The 27,284-nt window shown below is 42.1% G+C and overlaps 4 protein-coding genes across 4 annotated transcripts in view; 2 read left to right on the plus strand and 2 right to left on the minus strand.

The window, feature by feature from the left end:
• The first annotated feature begins 195 nt into the window (after window positions 1-195).
• Window positions 196-2,963, plus strand: LOC311105266 (glucosamine-6-phosphate deaminase 1-like). Its single transcript, XM_084147359.1, has 7 exons — window positions 196-247; window positions 598-725; window positions 918-1,019; window positions 1,141-1,323; window positions 1,749-1,933; window positions 2,185-2,359; window positions 2,574-2,963. Exons 1-7 carry the CDS (start codon window positions 243-245, stop codon window positions 2,621-2,623), a joined length of 828 nt encoding a protein of 275 aa, XP_084003485.1. The 5' UTR covers window positions 196-242; the 3' UTR covers window positions 2,624-2,963.
• Window positions 2,964-7,434: 4,471 nt separating this feature from the next.
• On the plus strand, window positions 7,435-16,375 carry LOC311105282 (NEDD4 family-interacting protein 1-like). The gene is made up of 8 exons (XM_084147374.1): window positions 7,435-7,629; window positions 9,663-9,765; window positions 10,029-10,168; window positions 10,340-10,409; window positions 10,701-10,825; window positions 14,356-14,422; window positions 14,518-14,626; window positions 14,894-16,375. The coding sequence occupies exons 1-7, from the start codon at window positions 7,594-7,596 to the stop codon at window positions 14,622-14,624; spliced, it is 648 nt and encodes a 215-aa protein (XP_084003500.1). The 5' UTR covers window positions 7,435-7,593; the 3' UTR covers window positions 14,625-14,626; window positions 14,894-16,375.
• A 124-nt stretch (window positions 16,376-16,499) lies between these two features.
• fgf1a (fibroblast growth factor 1a) lies at window positions 16,500-18,898 on the minus strand. The gene is made up of 3 exons (XM_084147375.1): window positions 18,650-18,898; window positions 17,676-17,779; window positions 16,500-17,382 (listed from the first exon to the last, which is right to left on the minus strand). Exons 1-3 carry the CDS (start codon window positions 18,822-18,824, stop codon window positions 17,182-17,184), a joined length of 480 nt encoding a protein of 159 aa, XP_084003501.1. The 5' UTR covers window positions 18,825-18,898; the 3' UTR covers window positions 16,500-17,181.
• Window positions 18,899-26,584: 7,686 nt separating this feature from the next.
• The window catches only part of LOC311104988 (glucocorticoid receptor-like), a gene marked incomplete at its 3' end in the record, with an annotated part of 97,882 nt that continues 97,182 nt past the window's right edge, over window positions 26,585-27,284 (minus strand). Inside the window, exons 9-10 of the mRNA XM_084146974.1 lie at window positions 27,163-27,167; window positions 26,585-26,737 (exon numbers count right to left, since the gene is read on the minus strand). Of these exons, the coding sequence (XP_084003100.1) occupies window positions 26,585-26,737; window positions 27,163-27,167 (158 nt within the window). The remainder of the gene's footprint in view (window positions 26,738-27,162; window positions 27,168-27,284) is intronic.

The raw sequence follows: 27,284 nt of genomic DNA on the forward strand, positions 1-27,284 counted from the left end.
CTGTCAAATAACTGGACTGCAGTTATTCTGGATAATACGCTACTTTAATTCTAAGCAAATGAACTATTACACCCTTCAAAAAGGCCTATTCATCCTATTCAACATACAGCGTTCCAATCTGAAATCAACGCGTTCGCTAGAACTCGCCCAGCTCCGGCTCGTGCCTGTAGCTGCGTCCGACCTCAGTCATATGACAGAGGTTCCCGCTTTCTCTCAAAAAAATGTAGGATTTTAATGGGAAGATGCGGTAAGTTGGTCAATGCGTTTGTTTTTCATTTACTTTCTGCATAAAGTAAGATGGTAATGCAAACGTTACCATCGGCGTCTTTTGGATTTGAACGATAACGTTTTCAAATACAGTGGTTTCAACATTTGCATTCCAGTCAAACCGCTGACAATGCATTTTAGTATAGTTTGATATGGTCTACTTCCCCCTTCAGTTCACTTAGGGATACTTTAGTACGTCTTCCGGCTGCAAGTGCTCACATTTTATGAGTCTAAAGTCTGCTTTAGGTGGAGAACAAATATCGCTTCAAGAGCTATTCCTTCTTATACAATAACAGCTGTATTCACCATCCAAGTTTGCATTTAACTCAGAACCATGAAGCTGATCATCCTGAATGATTATGACCAAGTTGGTGAGTGGGCTGCCAAGTACATCAGGAATAAAATCATTAACTTCAACCCTGGACCAGACAGATTCTTCATTCTAGGACTCCCCACAGGTAAGCAATCTGTTGATTCTATAGGGCAGGCCCTACTTTCATTTGTATAGTTAATGTTGCAGTCATAATAATCATGTCAAATGTGTCTGTATAAAGACATCAACATTGATTTATTTGACTTGTAAAACCACAGATATTTTGTTGAAAAAGCAATGCATATTATCCATAATGAATCCCCATTTTACACCCCAGGAGGTACCCCTCTGGGATGCTATAAGAAGCTGATTGAGTTTTATAAGGAAGGAGAGATCTCTTTCAAGTATGTCAAAACGTTCAACATGGATGAGTATGTGGGTACGCTTCACCTTTACAAAACCTCTCTATTTAACCTTCTATTGCTACACCAAACATATCAACATTCTCACAGCACGAGAAGCCATACAAAACTGTGATCCCTGCTTTTAAAATCATGCAGGTATTCCCAGGAATCACCCAGAGAGCTACCATTCCTTCATGTGGAATAATCTCTTCAAGCACATTGACATAAAATCGGAGAACACCCATATTCTGGATGGTAACGCTGCCAACCTTGTAGAGGAGTGTGATTCCTTTGAGGAGAAGATCAAAGCTGCTGGAGGAATCGACCTCTTTGTTGGAGGTAGGTAGGGAGGATAATGATAGGATGGAATTGAGTATATTGATTCTATTTACTCTATTATATTCTAAAGCTTATTATATTCTAAAACTTATTATATTCTAAAGCTTATTATATTCTAAAGCTGCTGTGGCAATTGACCTCTTTGTTGGAGATAGGTAGGGCGGATAAATGACACAATAGCAGCTGCTCAATCAACCAGGCAGACACACCCATGCTAGATGTATATTTCTAGTTTATAGTCTTGTTCTAACAGATATGTCATTGTTACAACAGAAAAGATAATGTTTTGTATTGTGTGGCACACACTTTTTCAATGACATAGTTGAAGAAGATGAGAAACACCACAAGCACAAATCAGTTCAGAAAACAACAGACAGAAAAATAAATACCAAAATCCAACAAATGTAACCCACCCTGTCTGTTAGGTATTGGACCGGATGGCCACATTGCCTTCAACGAGCCAGGCTCCAGCCTGTTGTCCAGGACCAGAGTGAAGACCCTGGCTCAGGACACCATCCTGGCCAACGCACGCTTCTTTGACGGAGATCTGTCTAAAGTACCCACCATGGCTCTGACTGTGGGAGTGGCCACTGTCATGGACGCCAGAGAGGTTAGAGCTGATTTCAAAATGTCTGCCTCTGCCCTTATGTTTCTGGTCTGTCTTCTCTTCTAACGTATTTTGCATGGACGACTGGTCCCCTTACAGCTCCTATACTTATTAAATGATGATATAATGAGGCCTTATGATGTCCCCCAAATCATTTTACTGCTGCTTTGTTGTAACAATGTAATACCAGTCTATAACCATGTAATAACAGTTTATAGGATGATAATAACACGTTATCTCCTGAACGTCTCCAGGTCATGATTCTCATCACGGGAACACACAAAGCGTTTGCCCTGTACAAGGCCATAGAGGAAGGGGTGAACCACATGTGGACAGTGTCAGCCTTTCAGCAGCACCCCCAGACTGTGTTTGTGTGTGACGAGGACGCTACCCTGGAACTGAGGGTTAAAACTGTCAAGTACTTCCAAGGTGAGGGTCTACTTACTTACTTACTAAAGGACTTGGTCCTTTAGTAACTTGCTGCTCGCATGGCTTATGAACTAGCGCTTCATCAGTTTACAAATTCAGTGTATTTTGTTTTATTATTGGCCCGTGGAGGGATAAATTATTTTCTTCAATAAAAACATAATTGTGAATAAAATGTCAATCTAACTCACTTGACCTATTGTTATTTCTCCTACAGGGATGATGCATGTGCACAACAAGTTGGTGGATCCACAGCCTTCCAAGTAAGATGAGGGAGTTGCAAAAAAATATCTGGAAACCTGCAATAACCAAGAGAACTGATGCCGCACACTCCTGGATATGACAGCGGCCAAAGGGTGGAAGATCAACTGTGTGTGTTGTACTGTGGTTTACGTCAAGTTATATTTTATGTAACATAATAGTAAGCCTACTTGTAGTATGCTACATTGAGTACATTGATTATGTAATACATTTATCTTAGATAGAACATATGCCACTGTGATGTGACATCACTGACAATTCAGGTTTCTTAGCTACATTGTACGATTTTATACAAACTTGACTATGAATGTATTTCAATGAGAGTTATTCTAATAAAATGACTGAGAATGAATCTGTATTTGTTACATATTTGTTACATTGTAGCTTAGTATTCGTTACATTGTAGCTTAGTATTTGTTACATTGTAGCTCAGTATTTGTTACATTGTAGCTCAGTATTCGTTACATTGTAGCTTAGTATTTGTTACATTGTAGCTCAGTATTCGTTACATTGTAGCTTAGTATTTGTTACATTGTAGTTGTGATGAGGTGTGAATGAAGGAGTCAGGCGCAGGAGGTAAAACACAGAAGTCCAGAGTTTATACCGTTTACATAAATAAAACGCACCAAGCGTCAAAACGAAACTATCACAAGGGAAATATTCCACCTTGGCAATAACAAATGGAAGAGTAGCTGAACCGAGCTCCTGGCTCTCACAATGAAACAATCACTCACAAAGACAAGGGGAACAGAGGGAACACTTATACACATACGAATTAGGGTAATGAGCACCAGGTGTGTGTGATTGACAAGACAAGACATGACAAGTGGAGTGATGAGAATGGGATCGGCAGTAGCTAGTAAGCCGGTGACGACGAACGCCGAAATCTGCCCGAACAAGGAGGGGAGGCAGCCTCGGCGGAAGTCGTGACAGTACGGCGGAGAGAGTTCTGAGCGTATTCTGCCCATGGCAGGAACACCGACCACTCCCCCGGCCGGTCCTGACAGTAGGTCCGCAGGAACCTACCCACATCTTGATTCACCCTTTCCACCTGCCCATTACTCTTGGGGTGAAATCCAGAGGTCAGGCTGACCGAGACCCCCAGACGTTCCATGAACGCCTTCCAGACTCTAGACGTGAACTGGGGACCTCGGTCGGACACTATATCCTCTGGTACCCCGTAGTGCCGGAAGACGTGATCCACAACGACCAGGATAGTGGTGTTACCTTGGGAGAGGGGAAGATCAGTAAGAAAATCAATACTAAGGTGAGACCATGGTCGTTGTGGAACTGGTAAAGGTTGTAGCTTACCCGCTGGGAGGTGCCTAGGTGCCTTACTCTGGGTGCACACTGAGCAGGAGGAAACATACACCCTCACATCCTTAGCCAAGGTAGGCCACCAGTACTTCTCGGTCAGGCAGCGCATTGTACGACCGATACCTGGATGACCAGAGGAGGATGACGTGTGTACCCAGTAGATCAGACGATCATGGATAAGCGCAGGCACGTACTGTAGCCCAGCTGGACACTGCGGTGGAGATGGATCTGTGTGTAATGACTGCGCTATATCCGCGTCCATCGCCCATACTACCGGCGCCACAATGCATGAGGCTGGGAGTATGGGGGTATTGTCTCTGGGCCTCTCCTCTGTGTCATACAGCCGACACAGTGCGTCTGCCTTCACATTCTTCGTACCCGGAATGTATGAGAGTGTGAAATCAAACCGGGTGAAGAAGAGGGCCCTCCTGGCCTGGCGAGGATTCAGCCTCCTCGCTGCCTGAATGTACTCCAGGTTACGGTGGTCTGTCCAGACGAGGAAAGGGTGTTTCGCCCCTTCGAGCCAATGCCTCCACACCGTCAAAGCTCGGACAACAGCCAGCAGCTCCCGATCACCAACGCCATAGTTCTGCTCCGCAGAGCTGAGCTTCTTCAAAAGGAAGGCACAGGGGCGGAGCTTGGGTGGCGTGCCCGAGCGTTGGGATAAGACAGCGCCTATCCCTACCTCGGACGCATCCACCTCCACTACGAACAGTAGTGATGGATCGGGGTGAGCCAGTACCGGGGCGGAGGTGAACAGACCCCGCAATCTACTGAAGGCCAAATCAGCCTCAGCAGACCAGTGGAGCCGGTACGGCCCACCCTTCATCAAGGAGGTAATGGGAGCTGTGACCTTGCCAAAGCCCAGAATAAACCTCTGATAGTAGTTGGCAAAGCCAAGGAAGTGCTGCACCTCCTTCACCGTGGTTGGAGTTGGCCAATTACGCACGGCTGAAATGCGATCTCCCTCCATCTCCACACCTGTGGTAGTAATGCGGTATCCGAGGAAGGAGATTGACTGCTGGAAAAACTCACACTTCTCTGCCTTGGCATAAAGATCATTCTCCAGCAGTCGGACCAGAACCTTGCGAACCAGGGACACATGCTCGGCGCACGTAGAGGAATACACTAGGATGTTATCGATGTAGACCACCACACCGCGACCAAGCATGTCCCGAAACACCTCGTTCACAAAGGACTGGAAAACAGATGTAGCATTCATCAAACCGTAGGGCATCACCAGGTATTCATAATGCCCTGATGTTGTGCTGAATGCTGTTTTCCACTCATCCCCTTCCCGAATACGCACCAGGTTGTAGGCACTCCTGAGGTCTAATTTTGTGAAAATGGGGCCCCAGGCATTGACTCAGCATTGACTCAATCACTGAAGGAAGGAGGGGAAGAGGATAACTAAATCGTACCGTCACCTTATTCAGTGGTCGATAATCAATGCACGGGCCTAAACCGCCATCTTTCTTCTTCACAAAGAAGAAACTCGAGGATGCAGGTGAAGTGGAGGAATGTATATACCCCTGGCGCAGGGACTCGGTGACGTATGTTTCCATAGCCTCCGTCTCAGCCTGCGACAGGGGATACACATGACTCCTGGGAGGTACAGCGTCTACCCGAAGGTTTATCGTGCAATCCCCCACCCGATGAGGGGGTAATTTAGTCGCTTGCATCTTGGAAAACGCGAGCGCCAGATCTTGGTATTCGGGGGGAATGCGCACGGTGGGGTTACCGTCTGGACTTTCCACCGTGGTCGCGCCAACGGAAACACCTAGACACCTACCCGGACACTCACGCGACCACCCCGTAAGAACCCTCTGCGGCCATGAAAAATTGGGGTTGTGAAGGGCTAACCACGGAATACCTAAGACTACAGGGTAAGCAGGAGACTCAATAATCAAAAAAGTGATCTGCTCAACATACGTCTCCTGTGTAATCATGGTGGCTGGTACAGTAACCTCCTTAACCAACCCGGACCCTAATGGTCGACTATCAAGTGCTCTGATGGGGAGTGGAATGGATAGGGGAACCAATGAAATGCCTTGACGCCGTGCAAATGCCCTGTCCATAAAGTTCCCAGCTGCGCCTGAATCGACTAGCGCCTTACACTGGGAAACTACCAGGTGATTGGGAAAGGAGTTAGATAAGGTACAGTGCACCGCAAAGGGCTCTGAACAAGTTTGGGTGTTCGTTACCTGGGGTGATGCGTGAGTACCCTGCCTACCGCCTCCAGACCCAAAATAACGTTGACTGCGACGTGAGGTGGATTGTCCCGAACGATAGCATGGCATCACGGCAGGCTAGCTCCCGTCGGACGTCTTCCCTTAGGTGGCACCGGAAATGGTCGATCAGGGCTCGCTCGTTCCACCCAGACCCCGCTGCCAGCGTCCGGAACTCCAGCGTGTAATCCTGTGCGGTCCTCGTCCCCTGCCTCAGATGGACCTGTAGTTCACCCGCCTCTCGACCCTCAGGCGGGTGATCGAAAACGGCCCGAAAGTGGCGAGCTAACACCCCGTAGTCCTCACTCCAGGGCTCTCCCACAAAGGCAGGAAACGAGGACGGATACCTTCTCCCGCTCGAACAACCTGCCCGAACAAGGAGGGGAGGCAGCCTCGGCGGAAGTCGTGACAGTAGCTTAGTATTTGTTACTAAGTCCCGTGTAGCTCAGTTGGTAGAGCATGGCACTTGCAACGCCAGGGTTGTGGGTAGTTCCCACGGGGGGCCAGTATGAAACAAAACAAAATTATGCACTCACTAACTGTAAGTCGCTCTGGATAAGAGCGTCTGCTAAATGACTACAAATGTCAAATGTAGTATTTGTTACATTGTAGCTTAGTATTTGTTACATTGTAGCATAGTATTTGTTACATTGTAGCTCAGTATTAGTTACATTGTAGCTCAGTATTCGTTACATTGTAGCTTAGTATTTGTTACATTGTAGCTCAGTATTCGTTACATTGTAGCTTAGTATTTGTTACATTGTAGCTTAGTATTTGTTACATTGTAGCTTAGTATTTGTTACATTGTAGCTCAGTATTTGTTACATTGTAGCTCAGTATTAGTTACATTGTAGCTCAGTATTCGTTACATTGTAGCTTAGTATTTGTTACATTGTAGCTTAGTATTTGTTACATTGTAGCTTAGTATTTGTTACATTGTAGCTCAGTATTTGTTACATTGTAGTTTAGTATTTGTTACATTGTAGCTTAGTATTTGTTACATTGTAGCTTAGTATTAATTACATTGTAGTTTAGTATTCGTTACATTGTAGTTTAGTATTTATTACATTGTAGTTTAGTATTTATTACATTGTAGCTTAGTATTTGTTACATTGTAGCTTAGTATTTGTTACATTGTAGCTTAGTATTTGTTACATTGTAGCTTAGTATTAATTACATTGTAGTTTAGTATTCGTTACATTGTAGCTCAGTACGTGCTTTGATGATTCGCCAAATCGTGTTTTGATGATCCTGACAGTTCGACTGGGTCACATGACAGTGTGAAGGGAGGAACGACACACCAGACTTGGGAGGAAGAGGAGATGGCGGAGCTGTGCTAGTTTCGAGTGTTAGCGTACAGTATCAATATTATATTCGGCTCACAGTTTGTCAAACAAGTGATCATTTTCAAACTCTCAACGTCCATCCAACATGGCCGAGCAAATCAGCAACGTTAGATATCAAGAGGTACGTTTTTTTTATGACAACCCAATAATATTAGCTAGCGTTAGCTAGCCAGCAATCGAAAACGAAACGGTGACTGTTATGACTTCGGGCCCAGTTTAGCTAACGTTTTAACTCATTATGTCTTGAACATTTAGCTGGACAGTTAGGGTAATAAGTTAGCTTGCTACCTTGTTTATGGTGGTTAAGTGTAACTAGCTAGTATAACTGGTTTTGCTAACTAGCTACATTCAAAGGGACGGGCCACAGGCCCATTTGTTACATGTCCCACCCTCATAGGCCATTGAAAGGCTAATCCGTGGAATATGTTGTTGTTGCAGCGAACATAATCTAAATAGGTACTTAGCTAACTAGTTAGCTAGCTAGCTGCCACAGTCATAGTGATATTGAAATCTTTCAAGATTGCACAATAACCCACTGCTAGCGCTAGCTAGTAGGTAGGCCTACATTCATGAATAGTTGTAGACAGCCAATCTGAGACTAGTGCCAGAGGGGTATACCACGAAGCAGGATCAATTAGTTGGCCAGTTTACTCGCCTAAATATAATGAAAAAACTTTTTTTTCGAGACAGCTGTTAGTCTTTCTGCGTAAATCTATAAGAACTTTGCACACCTGGATTGTACAAAAGGTGCACATTATTCTTTTTTAAATTCTTCAAACTCTGTCCAGGTGTCTTGCCATAGATTTTCAAGTAGATTTAAGTCAAAACTGTAACTAGGCCACTCAGGAACATTAAATGTTGTCGTGTTAAGCAACTGCAGTGTATATGTGGCCTTGTGTTTTAGGTTATTGTCCTGCTGAAAGGTGAATTTGTATCCCAGTGTCTGTTGGAAAGCAGACTGAACCAGGTTTTCCTCTAGGATTTTGCCTGTCCTTAGCTCTATTCTGTTTATTTTTAGCACAAGTTTACCCATAACATGATGCAGCCACCACCATGCTTGAAAATATGAAATGGTACTCAGTGATGTGTTGTGTTGGATTTGCCCCAAACATAACACGTTGTATTCAGGACATAAAGTTTGTTTCTTTGCCATTTTGTTTTTGCAATTTTAGCCTACTTTCGTGCCTTATTGCAAACAGGATGCATGTTTTGGAATATTTTTATTCTGTACAGGCTTCCTTCTTTTCACTCTGTCAATTAGGTAAGGATTGTGGCGTAACGACAGTGTTTTTGATCCATCCTCAGTTTTCTCCTATCACAGACATTAAACTCTGTAACTGTTTTAAAGTCACCATAGGCCTCATGGTGAAATCCATGAGCGGTTTCCTTCCTCTCCGGCAACTGAGTCTCCCTGGTCTTTGTGGTTGAATCTGTGTTTGAAATTCAATGCTCGACTGAGGGACCTAACAGATAATTGTATGTGTTGGGTACAGAGATGAGGTAGTCATTCAAAAATCATGTTAAACATCATTGTTGCACACAGTGAGTCCATGCAACTTATTATGTGACTTGTTAAGCCAATGTTTACTTCTGAATTTATTTAGGCTTGCTATAATGAAGGGGTTGAATACTTATTGACTCGAGACATTTCAGCTTTTCATTTTTAATTAATTTGGATGAACTTAATTCCACTGACATTATGGGGTATTGTGTGTAGGCCAGTGACCAAACATCTCAATTTAATAATCCATTTCAAATTCAGGCTGTAACACAACAAAATGTAGAAAAAGTCAATGGGTGTGAATACTTTCTGAAGGCACTGTATCTCTCATATTTAGCTTTCCTAATGAACCAGAAAAATATACTGTTATTTCTGGTTGTTTATCAAAGTTAGCTGGCTAACTCAGTGATCCTGCTTTTGTAGGATGCCCCTCGGGTATCAAAGGTTCTGGTCAATGATGGGGTGTTGCCAGTCAATATTTCTCACTAGGAAATAGATTAATGATTACATTAACCTACATTCATGTATTTTTCTGGTATAAGCACAGAAGCAGCTAGCTAAATTACTCTCTCAGCATAGGCCACGGCCAGAATAGTGCAACAGCAGCGTCATCCCACTGATCGTGTGTGTGATGCTCTGGCCCATTCCTCCAGCTGTTGAATGAGGAGGAGCCAGCAGTTGCCCAGCCTCCCCAGGAGGAAGCAGCTGTCCTGGAAGCCCCTCCCCCCTACAGCACCATCTCAGCTGCCAACGCAGGTAATTGGCCTCTGTCCATCCATAGCACTACACACAGTAACTGGCAAAATATTGACTCATCTCATATGACAATTGGGGTCGAGGACCGATGCAAGTCAGGAATAGGATATTGTTGTTTATTTTATTCTAGTGCTCAAAAGTAAAGGCTACAGTGCAAAGCTGTGGTGTTGGGTGAGCTCTCAACCTTCACCTTGCTACTAGCCATCAGTAATGTGCTGTGTCACTCATGTTTTGTTTTCTGCACCTTTCCATTTCCCCTCCAGCGTTCTTTGACTACAAGGAGGATGCAGGCAGGTTCCCCAACCCCCCGTCCTACAACGTGGCTACCACACTGCCCTCCTATGATGAAGCAGAGAGGACCAAAGCTGAGACTGGCGTCCCTCTGGGCCCTGGCAGGGTCGTGGTATGTGTGTCCTCCTTTCACAGCGATAATCGTTCATTCATTCATTGAGGTATTTTTCATTGTGGGAGCCTACATCCTCAATAAACACGTTTGGACCATCATCATTGGAAGATGTCTGACAACTTGTTTTGCCACACAACCAAAACATACATTTCCTATTTTTCCTTTCAGGAGGATGACTTTGACGATACTGACCAGCTGCGGATAGGGAATGATGGCATTTTCATGCTCACCTTCTTCAGTAAGTCTTCTCTCTTGTTTCTTGTACAGCGTAGAGATTGTTATGGGCAGACAATGTCTGTCTGCATCTCATGGGTACACTAAACAAGCAAATAAATAAGCCAAGCCAGGGACTTGTCCAACCGGTTCATAAGGAGGATGTTTGGGATATTAGAAAAGCTGTTGTATAATCTTCCAAAAAGCTTCATGGTCTATGTGTGGTGAACAGCAAGCATGTTAACTGATGTGCCTCTTCTCATTAGTGGTCTATGATTGATTGGTTGATTGATTGATTGTCCTCTCTTCTCTCCAGTGGCATTCCTGTTCAACTGGATTGGTTTCTTCCTGTCCTTCTGTCTGACCACTTCTGCAGCCGGTCGGTACGGAGCCATCTCTGGGTTCGGCCTGTCTCTCATTAAATGGGTTCTCATAGTCAGGGTAAGATCAACACACTTCACCTCACTGTTCTTTTCATTTATTTTTTGTTAAATGTATTTTTTAGGGGGTAGATCAGCTTTAATATTGCAGATTGTGGCTACTATCAATGTAATTGTCTGCATCATTTCCAATCCCCCATACATACAGTTGAAGTCGGAAGTTTACATACACTTAGGTTGGAGTCATTAAAACTTGTTTTTCAACCACTCCACAAATGTCTTGTTAACAAACTATAGTTTTGGCAAGTCGGTTAGGACAGCTACTTTGTGCATGAGATTATTCCACTTATAATTCACTGTATCACAATTCCAGTGGGTCAGAAGTTTACACACACTAAGTTGACTGTGCCTTTAAACAGCTTGGAAAATTCCAGAAAATTATGTCATGGCTTTAGAAGCTTCTGATAGGCTAATTGACATCATTTGAGTCAATTGGAGGTGTACCTGTGAATGTATTTCAAGGCCTACCTTCAAACACAGTGCCTCTTTGCTTGACATCATGGTAAAATCTAAAGAAATCAGCCAAGACCTCATAAAAAAAATTGTAGACCTCCACAAGTCTGGTTCATCCTTGGGACCAATTTCCAAACGCCTGAAGGAACCACATTCATCTGTACAAACAATAGTACGCAAGTATTAACACCATGGGACCACGCAGCCGTCATACCGCTCAGGAAGGAGACGCGTTCTGTCTCCTAGAGATGAACATTCTTTGGTGCGAAAAGTGCAAATCAATCCCAGAACAACAGCAAAGGACCTTGTGAAGATGCTGGAGGAAACCGGTACAAAAGTATCTATATCCACAGTAAAACGAGTCCTATATCGACATAACCTGAAAGGCTGCTCAGCAAGGAAGAAGCCACTGCTCCAAAACCGCCATAAAAAAGCCAGACTACGGTTTGTAACTGCAGATGGGGACAAAGATCTTACTTTTTGGAGAAATGTCCTCTGGTCTGAAGAAACAAAAATAGAACTGTTTGGCCATAATGACCATCGTTATGTTTGGAGGAAAAAGGGGGGTGCTTGCAAGCTGAAGAACACCATCCCAACCGTGAATCACGGGGGTGGCAGCATCATGCTGTGGGGGTGCTTTGCTGCAGGAGGGACTCGTGCACTTCACAAAATAGATGGCATCATGAGGAAGGAAGATTATGTGGATATATTGAAGCAACATCTCAAGACATCAGTCAGGAAGTTAAAGCTTGGTCGCAAATGGGTCTTCCAAATGGACAATGACCCCAAACGTACTTCCAAAGTTGTGGCAAAATGGCTTAAGGACAACAAAGGCAAGGTATTGGAGTGGCCATCACAAAGCCCTGACCTCAATCCTATAGAAAATATGTGGGCAGAACTGAAAAAGCGTGTGCGAGCAAGGAGGCCTACAAACCTGACTCAGTTACACCAGCTCTGTCAGGAGGAATAGGCCAAAATTCACCCAACTTATTGTGGGAAGCTTGTGGAAGGCTACCTGAAACGTTTGACCCAAGTTAAACAATTTAAAGGCAATGCTACCAAATACTAATTGAGTGTATGTAAACGTCTGACCCACTGGGAATGTGATGAAATAAATAAAAGCTGAAATAAATAATTCTCTCTACTATTATTCTGACATTTCACATTCTTAAAATAAAGTGGTGATCCTAACTGACCTAAGACAGGCAATTTTTACTAGGATTAAATGTCAGGAATTGTGAACAACTGAGTTTAAATGTATTTGGCTAAGGTGTATGTTAACTTCTGACTTCAACTGTATATATTATTTGAAATATATACATGTTTATTTTATTTGATATATTTTCCTTTATTATTTTCCCCTAACCCCACCACCCCTCCCCTAATTGGAGTAAACTAATGGACAACAACACTTAGGCTTCTAATTCCAGTTTATACATACTATTTACAGTGCATTCGGAAGGTATTCAGACCCCTTCCCTTTTCCTCATTTTGTTACGTTACAGCCTTATTCTAAAATGTATTAAATAAAACATTTTCCTCATCAATCTACACACAATACCCCATAATGACAAATCGAAAACAGGTTTTTGGAAATTGTCGCAAATTTATAAAAATAAATAAATAAATAAATAGATACCTTATTTACATAAGTATTCAGACCCTTTGCTATGAGACTCGAAATTGAGCTCAGGTGCATCCTGTTTCCATTGATCATCCTTGAGATGTTTCTACAGCTTGATTGGAGTTCACCTGTGGTAAATTCAATTGATTGGACATGATTTGGAAAGGCACACACCTGTCTATGTAAGGTCCCACAGTTGACAGTGCATGTCAGAGCAAAAACAAAGCCATGAGGTCGAAGGAATTGTCTGTAGAGCTCCGAGACAGGATTGTGTCGAGGCACAGATCTGGAGAAGGGTACCAAAACATATCTGCAGCATTGAAGGTCCCCAAGAACACAGTGGCCTCCATCATTCTTAAATGGAAGAAGTTTGGAACCACCAAGACTTCCTAGACTTGCCGCCCGGCCAAACTGAGCAATTGGGGGAGAAGGGCCTTGGTCAGGGAGGTGACCAAGAACCCGATGGTCACTCTGACAGAACTCCAGAGTTCCTCTGTGGAGATGGGAGAACCTTCCAGAAGAACAACCATCTCTGCAGCACTCCACCAATCAGGCCTTTATGATAGAGTGGCCAGACGGAAGCCTCTCCTCAGTAAAATGCACATGACAGCCCGCTTGGAGTTTGCCAAAAGGCACCTAAAGGACTCACAGACCATGAGAAACAAGATTGAACTCTATGTCCTGAATGCCAAGCGTCACATCTGGAGAAAACCTGGCACCATCCCTACGGTGAAGCATGGTGGTGGCAGCATCATGCTGTGGGGATGTTTTTCAGCGGCAGGGACTGGGAGACTAGTCAGGATCGAGGGAAAGATGAACGGAGCAAAGTACAGAGAGATCCTTGATGAAAACCTGCTCCAGAGCGCTCAGGACCTCAGACTGGAGTCTCCCCAAATACAGGTGTGCCAAGCTTGTAGCGTCATACCCAAGAAGACCCCTCCCATCTATCTCTGAAGACCATCCAGTTTTGATTTCTATTTGTCATATATTTTTCATCTTTGCTGTGATGTTTCACGCAAGTTCTGAACCTTTCTATTCTCATAGTTTCTACAGATTGTTAATTAAAGATAAAATGTTTTGCTAAAAGTATTATTATATTATTGATCAATTGACTATGACTTTTCAAATCACCCAGCAGTTCTATCTGCAGAGTTAGCTCCAGGTAAATGTTGCAATTCTTCAGCCATTCCTGGACCTGCGACCAAAAACAACCTACATATGGACAGTACCAAAACAAATTATCTAATGGTTCTGTCGCTTTGCAGCAAAATCTGCAGAGCTGGGATGGTTATATCCCCCGTGTATATAATTCTCACTGTTTCTTTACAGCACTGGGCCTGGAGTGCTACGGGGAGTTTAGGCTTTTGTTCCAGCCCAGCCCTAATTGCTTTGGAATGTTACTGTGTGTACGACTGGGCCCCTAATGTTATTCTACTGTCTTTTGAACGTTCCAGTTTTCCACCTACTTCCCTGGCTACTTTGATGGGCAGTACTGGCTGTGGTGGGTGTTCCTGGCAATGGGTAAGTGGAGCTGAAGTCAGCTATATTTGAATGAATTAATGTGTGTGAAAGATCATCGTGGAATGGATGCTGTTGTCTTTTTGTTTTGACTCCAGGCTTCATGCTGTTCGTCAGAGGGTTTGTCAACTACTCCCGGGTTCGCAAAATGGCCGACCCCACTTACACCACACTGCCCCGAACGAGAGTCCTGTTCATCTACTGAAGGTAAGGCCCTAATTCACACAGCATTCCTTAGTTACAGCAGAATAAGACCTTATTAAATCATAAGCCTGGTCCTTTAATAAGAAATACAAGTATTAGTACTGGTAATATACCAAATCATATAGATTTTCTCCACTCACTAGTTTCCTTCCAATGTAGTCTGGTTACATGTAAACGATAGCACAAACAAACATGATCCATAGTAAACCGTCCTCCTGCAGAGATACTGATCTCCACCGTTAACTTATCTCCTGTTTGCTTTCCACGCAGCTGGTTTTTGAATAAACAAACCGTCCCTGGATCTGGATAAAGAATCTTGGATGTTTGAAAAGCATCACACCGACAAAAAAGCAACAAAACTGCAAAAGTCTAAAACCAAACTACTCCGATACCCATCACCACGCGGCCAATCACCACGCGGCCCATCACCACGCGGCCAATCACCACGCGGCCGGATGGAAAAACACAACGAAATCTTGATGAAGACAACTCTTGTAACATTCAGGAATTAAATAAGTATCTTTTATTATTTTATTTGAAAACTTCATTAATGGATTATGGTAGTCATTTAACTATGTACTCATTAGTGGCGAATGTTGTGCTATTTTACATGTTCAGTCTGTAATGTATGGGTAATGCCTTCTATCATTTGATGGTGGTGTATTAGCATGCATCTGCCCCTCAAGCCAATAGGGATCAGTCTTATTTCGGTAACACTTTGTTCAAAGCCCACAGGTATAATGCATTACAATGCAGTCATAATGCACTATAAGACTTGTCATAAGCACCTTTATGTTTTCGTATCAGTTCATAGTAATCATGAGATCAACCAGTTCAGGATGGAAAAAAATAGTCACATATGGCATTACAATTTGAGTTTGTAATAAAACATATTGACGTTTTATACATGCTTATAACAAGTAATTATGCCCAATACCTGTCGGCTCCATAAGAAGCCTTATTTCTAGCCAATAGAGGGCAGAGTTCTATGCTACATTTTGAGTCATTAATTATTCCTATAAGACAGAATCCTACCTTTTACGTTTTGAGGTATGTGCGCACATAAAGTACCGTACGTGCACATCTGAAGGTAAAGATGTCGTGCAAGTGTTTTTGTTGTACAAGTCATGCAGTTTTATTGTTTAGTGTAGAGAATTACCACATTAGGTATGTAAACTAACTATGATGCTATCATAAAAATGTAAGCAGGTGCACTTTCAGAAACATTCTAATAAAACCCCAGGGAGTTCCTCCCAATGGAAACGGACATATTATCCATGCAATCAACTATACATGACCAAACGGTAGTACCTGTAGTTATTCAGTGAGTACAGAGCTTTCATAAGGGTGATATGGCGCTTTATTAGTAGTCATAAGGGTGATATGGCAATTTATAAGTGGTCTATGACCATACTAATTAGATGAAGTAAGAAGACAAGAAAATATACTCTTACTTGTCGATCTTTCTCTTTAAGCAATTGTTGGCATATTATTAACTAAATTCTCTCAAACCCGCTCTAACGGACCCCCCTGTATGCCAGCCAGTCTGTTTTAAACCAGTTGTTTAGATTTCTTGCTTAGCCCTGTATGTGGAATGGTACAGCGCAGCTAAGATCCAAACCCAGTCCGAGACACACACAGCTCTGATCTCTGTGGGAAGTGGTACAGCTGGATCCTTGGGATTTTATTGTTATGAGATGTTTTAAACTGTAAAAAAAGCTTCATGTCTAATAAATGTCACTTTTTAAAAGAGAGGTTGATGATCTCTGTTGCAGGTTTTGCGTGCAGGCTTTGCAAGAGAGTTGAGGCTTGTCGGAAAATATTGTGCAGCACTGACACCTTGTGGTTGAAAGATGCAATGACGACACCAACAGCTACAGGTCCCAGAGGGTTTTATGGTTTTCAATGTACAGTATGTGATATCTTATCCCATCAGCTTTCTATAAGAATTTGCTGGTGAGAGACACTAACCATGCATTTCCATATATAGCTACATAGCATTAGTGTTGTCATGATTCAATCCTTGATTATATTTAAATACGTTTGACATTTTAGTCATTTAGCAGACACTCTTATCTAAAGCGAATTACAGTAATGCATGCATACATTTTACGTACGGCTGGTCCCGGGTATTGAACCAAATATCCTGCCGTTGCAAGCTCCATTCTGTACCAACTGAGCTACAGAGGACCACAGTGAACAATAGTCATATCACATCAGCAGAGATATACATTCTATATTTCTAGCTAGCGGCATAGTCTAGATGTAGTGTGGAGTAGAATGATTCATTTGGTCAGGTTTTAGCTTGATTCTGCCAGTTAGCTGTCCATCATATTGCTACAACAGTTTATACAGATGACAGCATCTATAACAGGTCAGTGAAGGCATTATAGCTGCTGTTATAACCTGCAACTCAAGCTTCAGTGCTAGTTGAAATTTCAAATACTGTTTGTTTAGCCTGTCTGCAATTTCCCAATGAGCACCTTGGAATGGATGCGTCTAAAATGGCACCCTATTCCCAATATAGTGCACTACATTTGGCCATTTGATACACCCCTTCACTCCCCTGTGCCCTCCAACCGCCGGGGCAAGAAGAAGATGGCCTTCTGCCCTATGTGGGTTCTGGACCCTAATTTGGGTTTCCCGTTCTTCTTCAGTCCCACGTACCAGCTCCTGTCCTGGTACTTCTGGGCCTGATACGTGTTGTAATGGTTCACCTCTATCTTCTCCAGGAAATAACACTGATCCGTAACTATCGACTACATGGGAGAGACAGAAACACAGATAGTCGGAATACTTAGTCATCACAAACATATGCTGATCGTTGATTAGATTACCTGTGGGAGGTCAAAGGATATAGATAGTCCAAAACAGATTGGTAAGGTTCTGGGGGTGGCCAAAAGCTATAGATTGGTAAGGTTGACGTAACTAGCCGTTTGAATGAAAAGGATAGAAGTATTAAAATGTTTCTGTGACCTTTGTGGCTAGGGTAGTTAGGGAGGGTGAAGGGGTCACCATGACAACATATTCATACAGGCAGTTTAATACTCACTGAACTGTGTAGTTTTCCCTCACTGCTCATGGCCAAGTAGAGTCCTGCCTCTGTCCCCTGGATGACAACCACACCATGGTCCACAGATTTCACCCTCAGGACCGCTGAGGAAAGGATAGGGCACAAGTCAACGTCAGATTGACACAGACGGACGCGCCCCCTGCCTCCCCCCCACAACTAACAAAATAAGTTCAACAGAAACATTCCAACCATCCTTAAAAATAAACTTCCACATGATAACAAATAGACACAAACTAGAAGGACAACCCTGAGAGGAGATTTGGAGAGGACAGACCAAAAGAAACAGTGACGTAGTCAGCATGTGGAAGTTGGTTACAATTTGAAACACTGGGGCTAGCTACCTTTGTTGTTGTCGTTGTTGCAGTCCGGTTATCATGGCATTATGCAACATTCAGACTTTCCTTTGAGAAAACTCTCATCTAAATAGCCTCAGTATGAACGGTAGATGTTATGTCACTGGGAGCTTTTAATAACGGTAGCATATTACTAATACAATTGTCTGCAGAGCTGCAAGAATATTTCTGAAGCACATAACCAGCTGTGTTGTTGCAGTGTAAATATATCCCACACATTCCTATCATGATAGAGATAGGCTTTCAGTGATTCACACCCACATTGTCATTATTGAGCCATAAAATGATTATGGGTCATTATTACAATGTGGGAGACTGATGATTAAATGTACTGAAATGTACAGTATGAGCCTGGACATTATTTTAAGTCGATAGTGAACATTTGCAAACCATTAACGCATGTATCAACATAAATGTATTATGTATTATTGTTTAATATAAAGGTAATTATGCAGATAAATACAAATGTATTGATTGGATGAACAATTTAATAAACATAATAGCCGAATTAATGACAGATTTTTCTATTATTGACATAGTTTTATTTTTCCATTTGAGAACACAAAATCCATTGAAATATTCGAGTATTTCTGGTCTTACTGTGAACGTCATTTTCGTCCCTCTTGCCTCCCACTGTCCCATCCGGGAGAATTTGCAGATGATGTCCGCCATTCATGCAGTATAGGCGGGTCAGTTTTTTATTCTCTAGCAGGTTACTTCCGAATCTCTCAACCTCCTGCCCCACCTGTAAAACCGTTATTTCTGCATCCGTCATCTTTTTGGATGCGCTCTAAATTAAAATAACGACGGTCTGTCAGTCTACCTAAGAAAAACCACCTGATGCGCTCTCTGCGGATGCTGTACGAACGAAAACAGCCCGGTGGTAAAATCGCCGCTTGACGGCGAACAGAAACATGTTTGTTTGGACTTTACAGTCAGCAGCAGGAGCAACAATGATCTGTTGTCACGCGCGTTTGGTCGTGGGAGCAGAGCACTGACCACCAAAGAGGGCGCGTACCCGTAGCCTAATCTGCTCATTTTCCCCCACCCAGGATGTGGAGGACTAAAATTAGAAACACACTATTAGGATACAACACTGACACCTGTTATACATACACCTGCTGGTGGTTCCTGTTATCTTGGACCATGGCCTGTAAACTATTCATAAAGCTTCTCAGAGTAAGAGTGCTGATCAAGGATCAGGACCCTCCTGTCCATATCATTTTATTCATTATGATCTAAAAGGCCAAACGGATCCTAGATTACCACCTGCTGTGAAAGAATACAGGCCCTGGTCTCAATATCCAAATAGATTTTTAACTCAATGAGACTAATCTGAGCAAATAAACGAATTACTTATTCAAACTCTTGCAATAAGAGAGAACATGGCTACAAGGTAAAATGATCCATCCTAGTTCCCAGGAATCCTTGTGGGCCTCATCGTTCCCTATGCTGTTGTGTAGCCTACAACAATAAATAATACTTCATTGAATGGCACCCTTCAACAAAGTAATCAAACAAAGACTACACCCCTACAAAGTTCAACTTAGGACAACATTGGCAAGAAAAAGTCATTTGGAAACCAGTAATGAGGATACACATTCCTGAGGTGGGAGCCCATCTCCCTTGACAACCAGGATATGACTTGAGAGTTTGCATGACATCAGGGTCAGTCAACTGAAAACCGTCTCACTATAGAGACCGCCTGGGAATCTGGTGAAGCTACAGCCTTGTAGCCTGGTCCAAGATCTAGAATCTGGCATAGAATCTAGAGCCTTGTAGCCTGGTCCAAGATCTAGAATCTGGCATAGAATCTAGAGCCTTGTAGCCTGGTCCAAGATCTGTTTGTGGCGTCTTTCCATGGCAAAATGTTTTGTAAGCCAACAACCATAGGAGTTGGCCATACAGTACAAACATATCTGGGATTATGTTTAGGGGCCTCAATAAGAAACAAAAAGCAGTTTTCTCCCAACATCACTGGCTTTGGGGCACCAAGTGTGGTCATCATAGAAATCCTGTGTTGAAATGCTGATACCAAGAGACTAGCAGTAGCAATATTAGACTGACATGAAAAGGGAGGTTGGTGTAGGAGTATCGTTCGGTGTCAGGACATTAAAACCCATTTCCATAAAGTAGAATAGCTCCCCTGGCAGCCAGCCAAGGAAATCATTTGATCAAGTCCTTTGTCATCCAACAAAAGGTTACAAATCAAACCAATAAGCACCAGAATGGAAAAGCCCCTTTATTGGATGAACCATTGCTTAATTATTGTAATAATGTGATTATTAAAAGTACACCAAGGTAACCATCTGACAACAAGGTAGCCATTTTCATTGTTCAGAAGAAGTGAGTTAACGTCATGATCAATCTGCATACAATTCCTTGTTTTGAAAAGTACCACACACAACAAAGACGTACAGTTCAACATTTAATGGAAGGAAAAGCATCAACATGACCTACTACAGATGAGTAATAACACAGAGGACATATACAACGATTATTATCTGTGGGGGAAATACAACACATTGTTTTTCTTTACATTGGATTATGTGTACAAGCAAAACAAATAAGCTTCAAAGAAAAGCATATACCAGTGAATCATCATCATCATTATCATTGTTCTGCCCTTGATAATACGTTTCAAAAGTTAACGTCTGCATATGTTTTATACAAAATAGAATTTCAAAACAATATTTTGGGGTAGTGCAAATTGTCAGGTTCAAGCTGGTTGATTACTTTCACAAACAGTTTTCATGTTAAATTTTTTTTGACTGACTACTATATGGATAGCATTAGTACATACCATTTGACCAAAGCTACACAAAAAAAAAAGAAATATAAAAATGTGTTATAAAACAAAAGTCCTGTACGTCTGTCGTTCCAAGAGCAACTAAGACTACAGGGAAATATGCTGAACTTTGAGTCTGGATTTGCTTTGGCCACCTGGTAGAACATCTAATATACTAGAACTGTGTTTTGTGTTGTCTAAATAAATTGTATATATTGACACTGTTGAAAGGTTTCCTAAAAATCTGTCCTGTACAGAAATACAGAAGATAGATCACTTAAAGTGAAAGTGAACATTTTCTTTCTAAAATAGCTTATATTGGAATAGAAAAAAAGAAATGACATAGTACGTCTATAATCTGTTTAGAGCAACAAGTAACTCATGTATTTGTAATTTATATTGCATATTTTTTTTTTTGATTTCCTTGTCAAAGATGTACCGCATGATACAATTCCACAGAGACCAATACATTTTTGGATAAGGAGAGGTGAGTAGTTAGTGGTTTCATGCCTGTTATATGAAAGGCAACAGCAGACAACGACTTGTAGCCACACTGAATGTGAAAGTAACCCATAAGAAATCCAGAAGCAGGGTTAGATAGGGAGAAATCATTTTCTGATTTTGCTCAACTACTTTTGTATCACCATTGAAAGAAAAATAACATGTTTTCGTTTAGGATAGATTAGGAAGTTAACAATGGCTAACCCAGTAGAGAGAATATCAGATGACTTTGGCGTGTACAGTATGCATGAAACTAATTTACCTGAACAGCCAGGTGAGCTTTTATTTAACCTGACTGTTAATTAATGAATGTCAGAAAAACACACAATGTTGGGAATCAAAACGGAATGTTTTTGGTTTTAAGCAGTTCTATCAGTGAAAATAGACGACCACATACATTTTCAACCAATGACAACAACCTGAGTATGGTATAGTTGTTCTTAATAATCACTGATGTATAGCTTCTTATTAGATGTTGACATGAAAATCAGAAAATAGAGATGTCATTTTTTTCCAACACGCAAATAGACCAATTACAGCACACAAATAACTAGCATTGTATTTTTAATGCCAGTTAAAACACACCCCATCTTTTCAAAATCGATTCAGGTCTCGGGTTAACAATTCTCTCAAATCCCCTAAAATGTGCGGAGAGTGACATCACCATACATGTACATTACTGTATGTTTTAGAATAAAACAATTTCCCCTTTAGAGCATAGGTGGAAAACCCCAGTCCTCTGTTGCCGGGCGGAATGTCTCCTGGTTTTTGTCTCTTCCTTTAAACCAGTGACTGGATTGAACCAGGTATGTTGCCCTCTAAGAGCAACTAGTAACATTAAATGGATCAAATACGTGCCAGGTGTGAGGAAGAGTAACCAGCAGACACTATGCCCTCCCTCGAGGACTTCAGTTACCCCCGCCTGGCCTAGTACAGAGATTCACATTCATTTTGATACCTGGGTTGGTTTGTGTTTCAAACACAGAAGAAGATGACAGGAGAAAGAAGGAGAATCTGCACAGAAAAAAACAAAACATGGATGACAAAGCTGGGAAATGTTCTTGGTGACAACATGATGACAATAAAATCATAAAAAGATGACAAACTCCTGTTGAACTCATTTAGCTCCCTAAGTACATGTGTATAGAAAGGGTTTGTTAGACTAGAGGGTCAACTTGCTATCTATACTAATGCTAGGGAATCTCTTGTGTGGGAAAACCCAAAAGGTCAATAGTTAACCTTTTTAGTTTCTTTAATAATCCATTCAATCCACGGTGGACATCAGCGTTTTAAGTAGTTTCGTTTTTTTCCTAATCTTTTTCTGAAAAAACACTGACAACTGTTAAAACGAGGACTGTTAAAATGAGGACTGTTTTCCAAACCTGGAAAAAGAGAGTTAATGTTTGGCACTGAAAGTCCTTAGAGGACAGAATGTGGCCCTAAGCTGTACCCCCCTCATCAACTAAGCTACAGACCGCGTCCCACATAACACCTTATTCCCTATTTAGTGCACTACTTTGGACCAGAGCCCTGCCCTGATCAAAAGTAACACACTACATAGGGAACAGGGTGTAATTTGGGACGCAGAAACACAGTTTGAGTGCAAGACAAGATGACAGAGAAGGATGTTAGTACCAAGTGCTTTACTGGAAAACGTTTTGAGTAACACACACACACACACACACACACACACACACACACACACACACACACACACACACACACACACACACACACACACTATAAGAACGGAGGCGTGCCAAGGTGGGTAATGGGTTGTTGTGTGAGCAGCAGTGGGGAGGTTGTCCTTGACCAGGATCCACCAGGGTCAGTTCTCTAGAACCCCTGTGTATGCTGGTTTTCATCTCATCAAATGGTCAAATGGTCTGATATGTCAGTGACATGTCACCGTTGCCAGAATGTAAGCGCTATAATGATTCTTTAGGGATTAATAATGGCAACAGTTACCCGCGTTTCATTCACACACCACTCTACTATCCATTCAAACACAAGTGTGTTCCTACAGAGAGCAGCACATAGAGTATTGAGGGTCAACACTGGGGCCCTCTGCCTTGGACTATTACTATTTATATGTTACTGAAGTGACCAACAACTACTGTACAACTCAATTCAAAAACAGCCATGTTCCCATCAAATCTTAGTGGAAACCATAGCAACCAGCCTGGTTTTAGAGCCTTCGACACGTTCTCAAAAGAACATGGAATCTGCACTCTCTATTTTTGATTGGCTGACGCATCTCTCTCCCTGACACATTCCAACAATGACACTGGCCAAAAAAAACAACTAGCAAAACAACAGTTAAAACAAAAGCAATAGGAAGAAGGTATTAGTTCACTGATTGACAAAAGTACTTTTGCTGACAAAAATAAAGTTCAATGGTGACAATTAATAGCTTCCTTCTACAAACATCCAATAGAGTTGAAGCCATCTTCTTTACAATGTACTTTCACATTATCTCCTTTTAGTAGGGGGGGAGGAGGGGGGGGGGGGGGGGCAGAGTGCTATAATAGTATTTAAAAATGAGATGTGTACAAGAGACAAGAGATCAGGAGGTGAATACTGTATGCAGATTGGGAGTATTATTAGATCGATTGATCTTATTGTTATACAGTGGGGAAGAAAAGTATTTAGTCAGCCACCAATTGTGCAAGTTCTCCCACTTAAAAAGATGAGACGCCTGTAATTTTCATCATAGGTACACGTCAACTATGACAGACAAATTGAGATTTTTTTTCTCCAGAAAATCACATTGTAGGATTTTTAATGAATTTATTTGCAAATTATGGTGGAAAATAAGTATTTGGTCACCTACAAACAAGCAAGATTTCTGGCTCTCACAGACCTGTAACTTCTTCTTTAAGAGGCTCCTCTGTCCTCCACTCGTTACCTGTATTAATGGCACCTGTTTGAACTTGTTATCAGTATAAAAGACACCTGTCCACAACCTCAAACAGTCACACTCCAAACTCCACTATGGCCAAGACCAAAGAGCTGTCAAAGGACACCTGAAACAAAATTGTAGACCTGCACCAGGCTGGGAAGACTGAATCTGCAATAGGTAAGCAGCTTGGTTTGAAGATATCAACTGTGGGAGTAATTATTAGGAAATGGAAGACATACAAGACCACTGATAATCTCCCTCGATCTGGGGCTCCACGAAAGATCTCACCCCGTGGGGTCAAAATGATCACAAGAACGGTGAGCAAAAATCCCAGAACCACACGGGGGGACCTAGTGAATGACCTGCAGAGAGCTGGGACCAAAGTAACAAAGCCTACCATCAGTAACACACTACGCCGCCAGGGACTCAAATCCTGCAGTGCCAGACGTGTCCCCCTGCTTAAGCCAGTACATGTCCAGGCCCGTCTGAAGTTTGCTAGAGTGCATTTGGATGATCCAGAAGAGGATTGGGAGAATGTCATATGGTCAGATGAAACCAAAATAGAACTTTTTGGTAAAAACTCAACTCGTCGTGTTTGGAGGACAAAGAATGCTGAGTTGCATCCAAACCATACCTACTGTGAAGCATGGGGGTGGAAACATCATGCTTTGGGGCTGTTTTTCTGCAAAGGGACCAGGACGACTGATCCGTGTAATGGAAAGAATGAATGGGGCCATGTATCGTGAGATTTTGAGTGAAAACCTCCTTCCATCAGCAAGGGCATTGAAGATGAAACGTGGCTGGGTCTTTCAGCATGACAATGATCCCAAACACACCGCCCGGGCAACGAAGGAGTGGCTTCGTAAGAAGCATTTCAAGGTCCTGGAGTGGCCTAGCCAGTCTCCAGATCTCAACCCCATAGAAAATCTTTGGAGGGAGTTGAAAGTCCGTGTTGCCCAGCGACAGCCCCAAAACATCACTGCTCTATAGGAGATCTGCATGGAGGAATGGGCCAAAAATACCAGCAACAGTGTGTGAAAACCTTGTGAAGACTTACAGAAAATGTTTGACCTGTGTCATTGCCAACAAAGGGTATATAACAAAGTATTGAGAAACTTTTGTTATTGACCAAATACTTATTTTCCACCATAATTTGCAAATAAATTCATTAAAAATCCTACAATGTGATTTTCTGGAAAAAAAATTCTCATTTTGTCTGTCATAGTTGACGTGTACCTATGATGAAAATTACAGGCCTCTCTCATCTTTTTAAGTGGGAGAACTTTCACAATTGGTGGCTGACTAAATACTTTTTTCCCCCACTGTAGTTCACACTGAGGAGCCATTACTGAGCTGCAGTAGCAACAGACAAACACGGCAGCCATTTTAAAAAGGAAAACTGACTGCAACTGCATGTAATATGAAAAAGACAATCACATACACTGAGGGTCAACCATGATGGTGAATGAAGAATATCTAGCCTCGGACAGTTGGAGAGAGAGAACGGCTAAAATCAGACTTCAAGCTAAAAAAGGCACATCTTATTTTTCCCTTTTCTGACGGACAATGTGTGTAACCCAGTCAGCAGGCAGCCTCATGTAGACCAAGATAGGTCTGTGAATTGTGTACTGTACGCTTTCATTACAAAAACAACAATTTCATAATGTTATGCCTGACTTAAAAAAAGCAACGCAAACAAGCTTTTGAAATGACAGTTACGAACAAAACAAGCTGTTTTATGTCATGTGACTTGATAATCAACTCTGTTACAACAACGTCCTAGAAGCGACGGTAGGTAGAGGAATACACAGTGGGTAAACCTGTGGAATAACAGCACAAGGTAGTTATAGTTATAGTGTTACCTTTGCTGAGGTAAGAAATGACCTGTATAATAAACTGTATATACTGTGGCAGCAGAAACTTAGACGTGTAAAAAATATCATCTTAATAATCTGTACATAGATACTTGTTTAATCTAGATATTGTTAAGTTCTGAGGGTCATACACCTGAGAAAACATGAATGGTTAGTTTATTTCAAACCTTGATTATCTTTAAACTTATGAAAACGTTTATTTCTACTGTTATACTGCATTCTGGATCATAGACCATTGACGTTAAACGAAACAAAAAACCTCTGTCTCGCCTTCTGCCTCTTGACAAATCTCTCCTTCCTCCTCGATGGCGCTCGTTTCATCCCCAAATCCGCAAACCCTTATACATTGTATACTTTCCTCCCAAAACAGCCTCTCCTCTTCCCTGTCTCCTCTGTCAGGGGAAGGTGAGGGGATTTTAAGGCATTGTGTATCGGCGGCGGACACGGCCAGTGGCGGAAGCACCACACAGTCATTTCTGGTGGAAGAGGAGGGGCTTGACGCTCCCGGCTTTGAATTTTGGTAACTGGTTGCTGATGATCTCTGCTAACATCTCTGGGAACTCCACCGACAGGGACTTGTTGACGAACGTGTAGAAGCAGAAGTCCAGCAGACCACCAACCATCTAAAGGGAAAGCAGAACATCTGACATGTTTATTTATTGTCTGTTGGTCACAGAAATGTTCTCAGTGTACATTGCATTGAAAACAAAACAGAGACACTGAAACAAACATGGATAGATGAATGACAGGAGAACACATTTAACACATCCTGTCCCAACAAATGCAAATTGTCATCGTTACTCATATCATTGTTCAAAACCCACTCATACATGAATCCAATATCTAACTGTGTGCCATGTGTGCAGAAACTGAAACATGAATCCAATATCTAGCTGTGTGCCATGTGTGCAGAAACTGAAACATGAATCCAATATCTAGCTGTGTGCCATGTGTACAGAAACTGAAACATGAATCCCATATCTAGCTGTGTGCCATGTGTGCAGAAACTGAAACATGAATCCCATATCTAGCTGTGTGCCATGTGTACAGAAACTGAAACAAACACACATTGTATACTAAACCAGTGGCTCCCAAACTGTGTGTGTGTGTGTGTGAGTTGTAATAGTTGTAATAGTAGAATACACAAGATGCCATTTCGAACTTGGGTCG

Source organism: Coregonus lavaretus, assembly GCF_964263955.1.
Source record: "Coregonus lavaretus genome assembly, chromosome: 29".
Lineage (NCBI taxonomy): Eukaryota > Metazoa > Chordata > Actinopteri > Salmoniformes > Salmonidae > Coregonus > Coregonus lavaretus.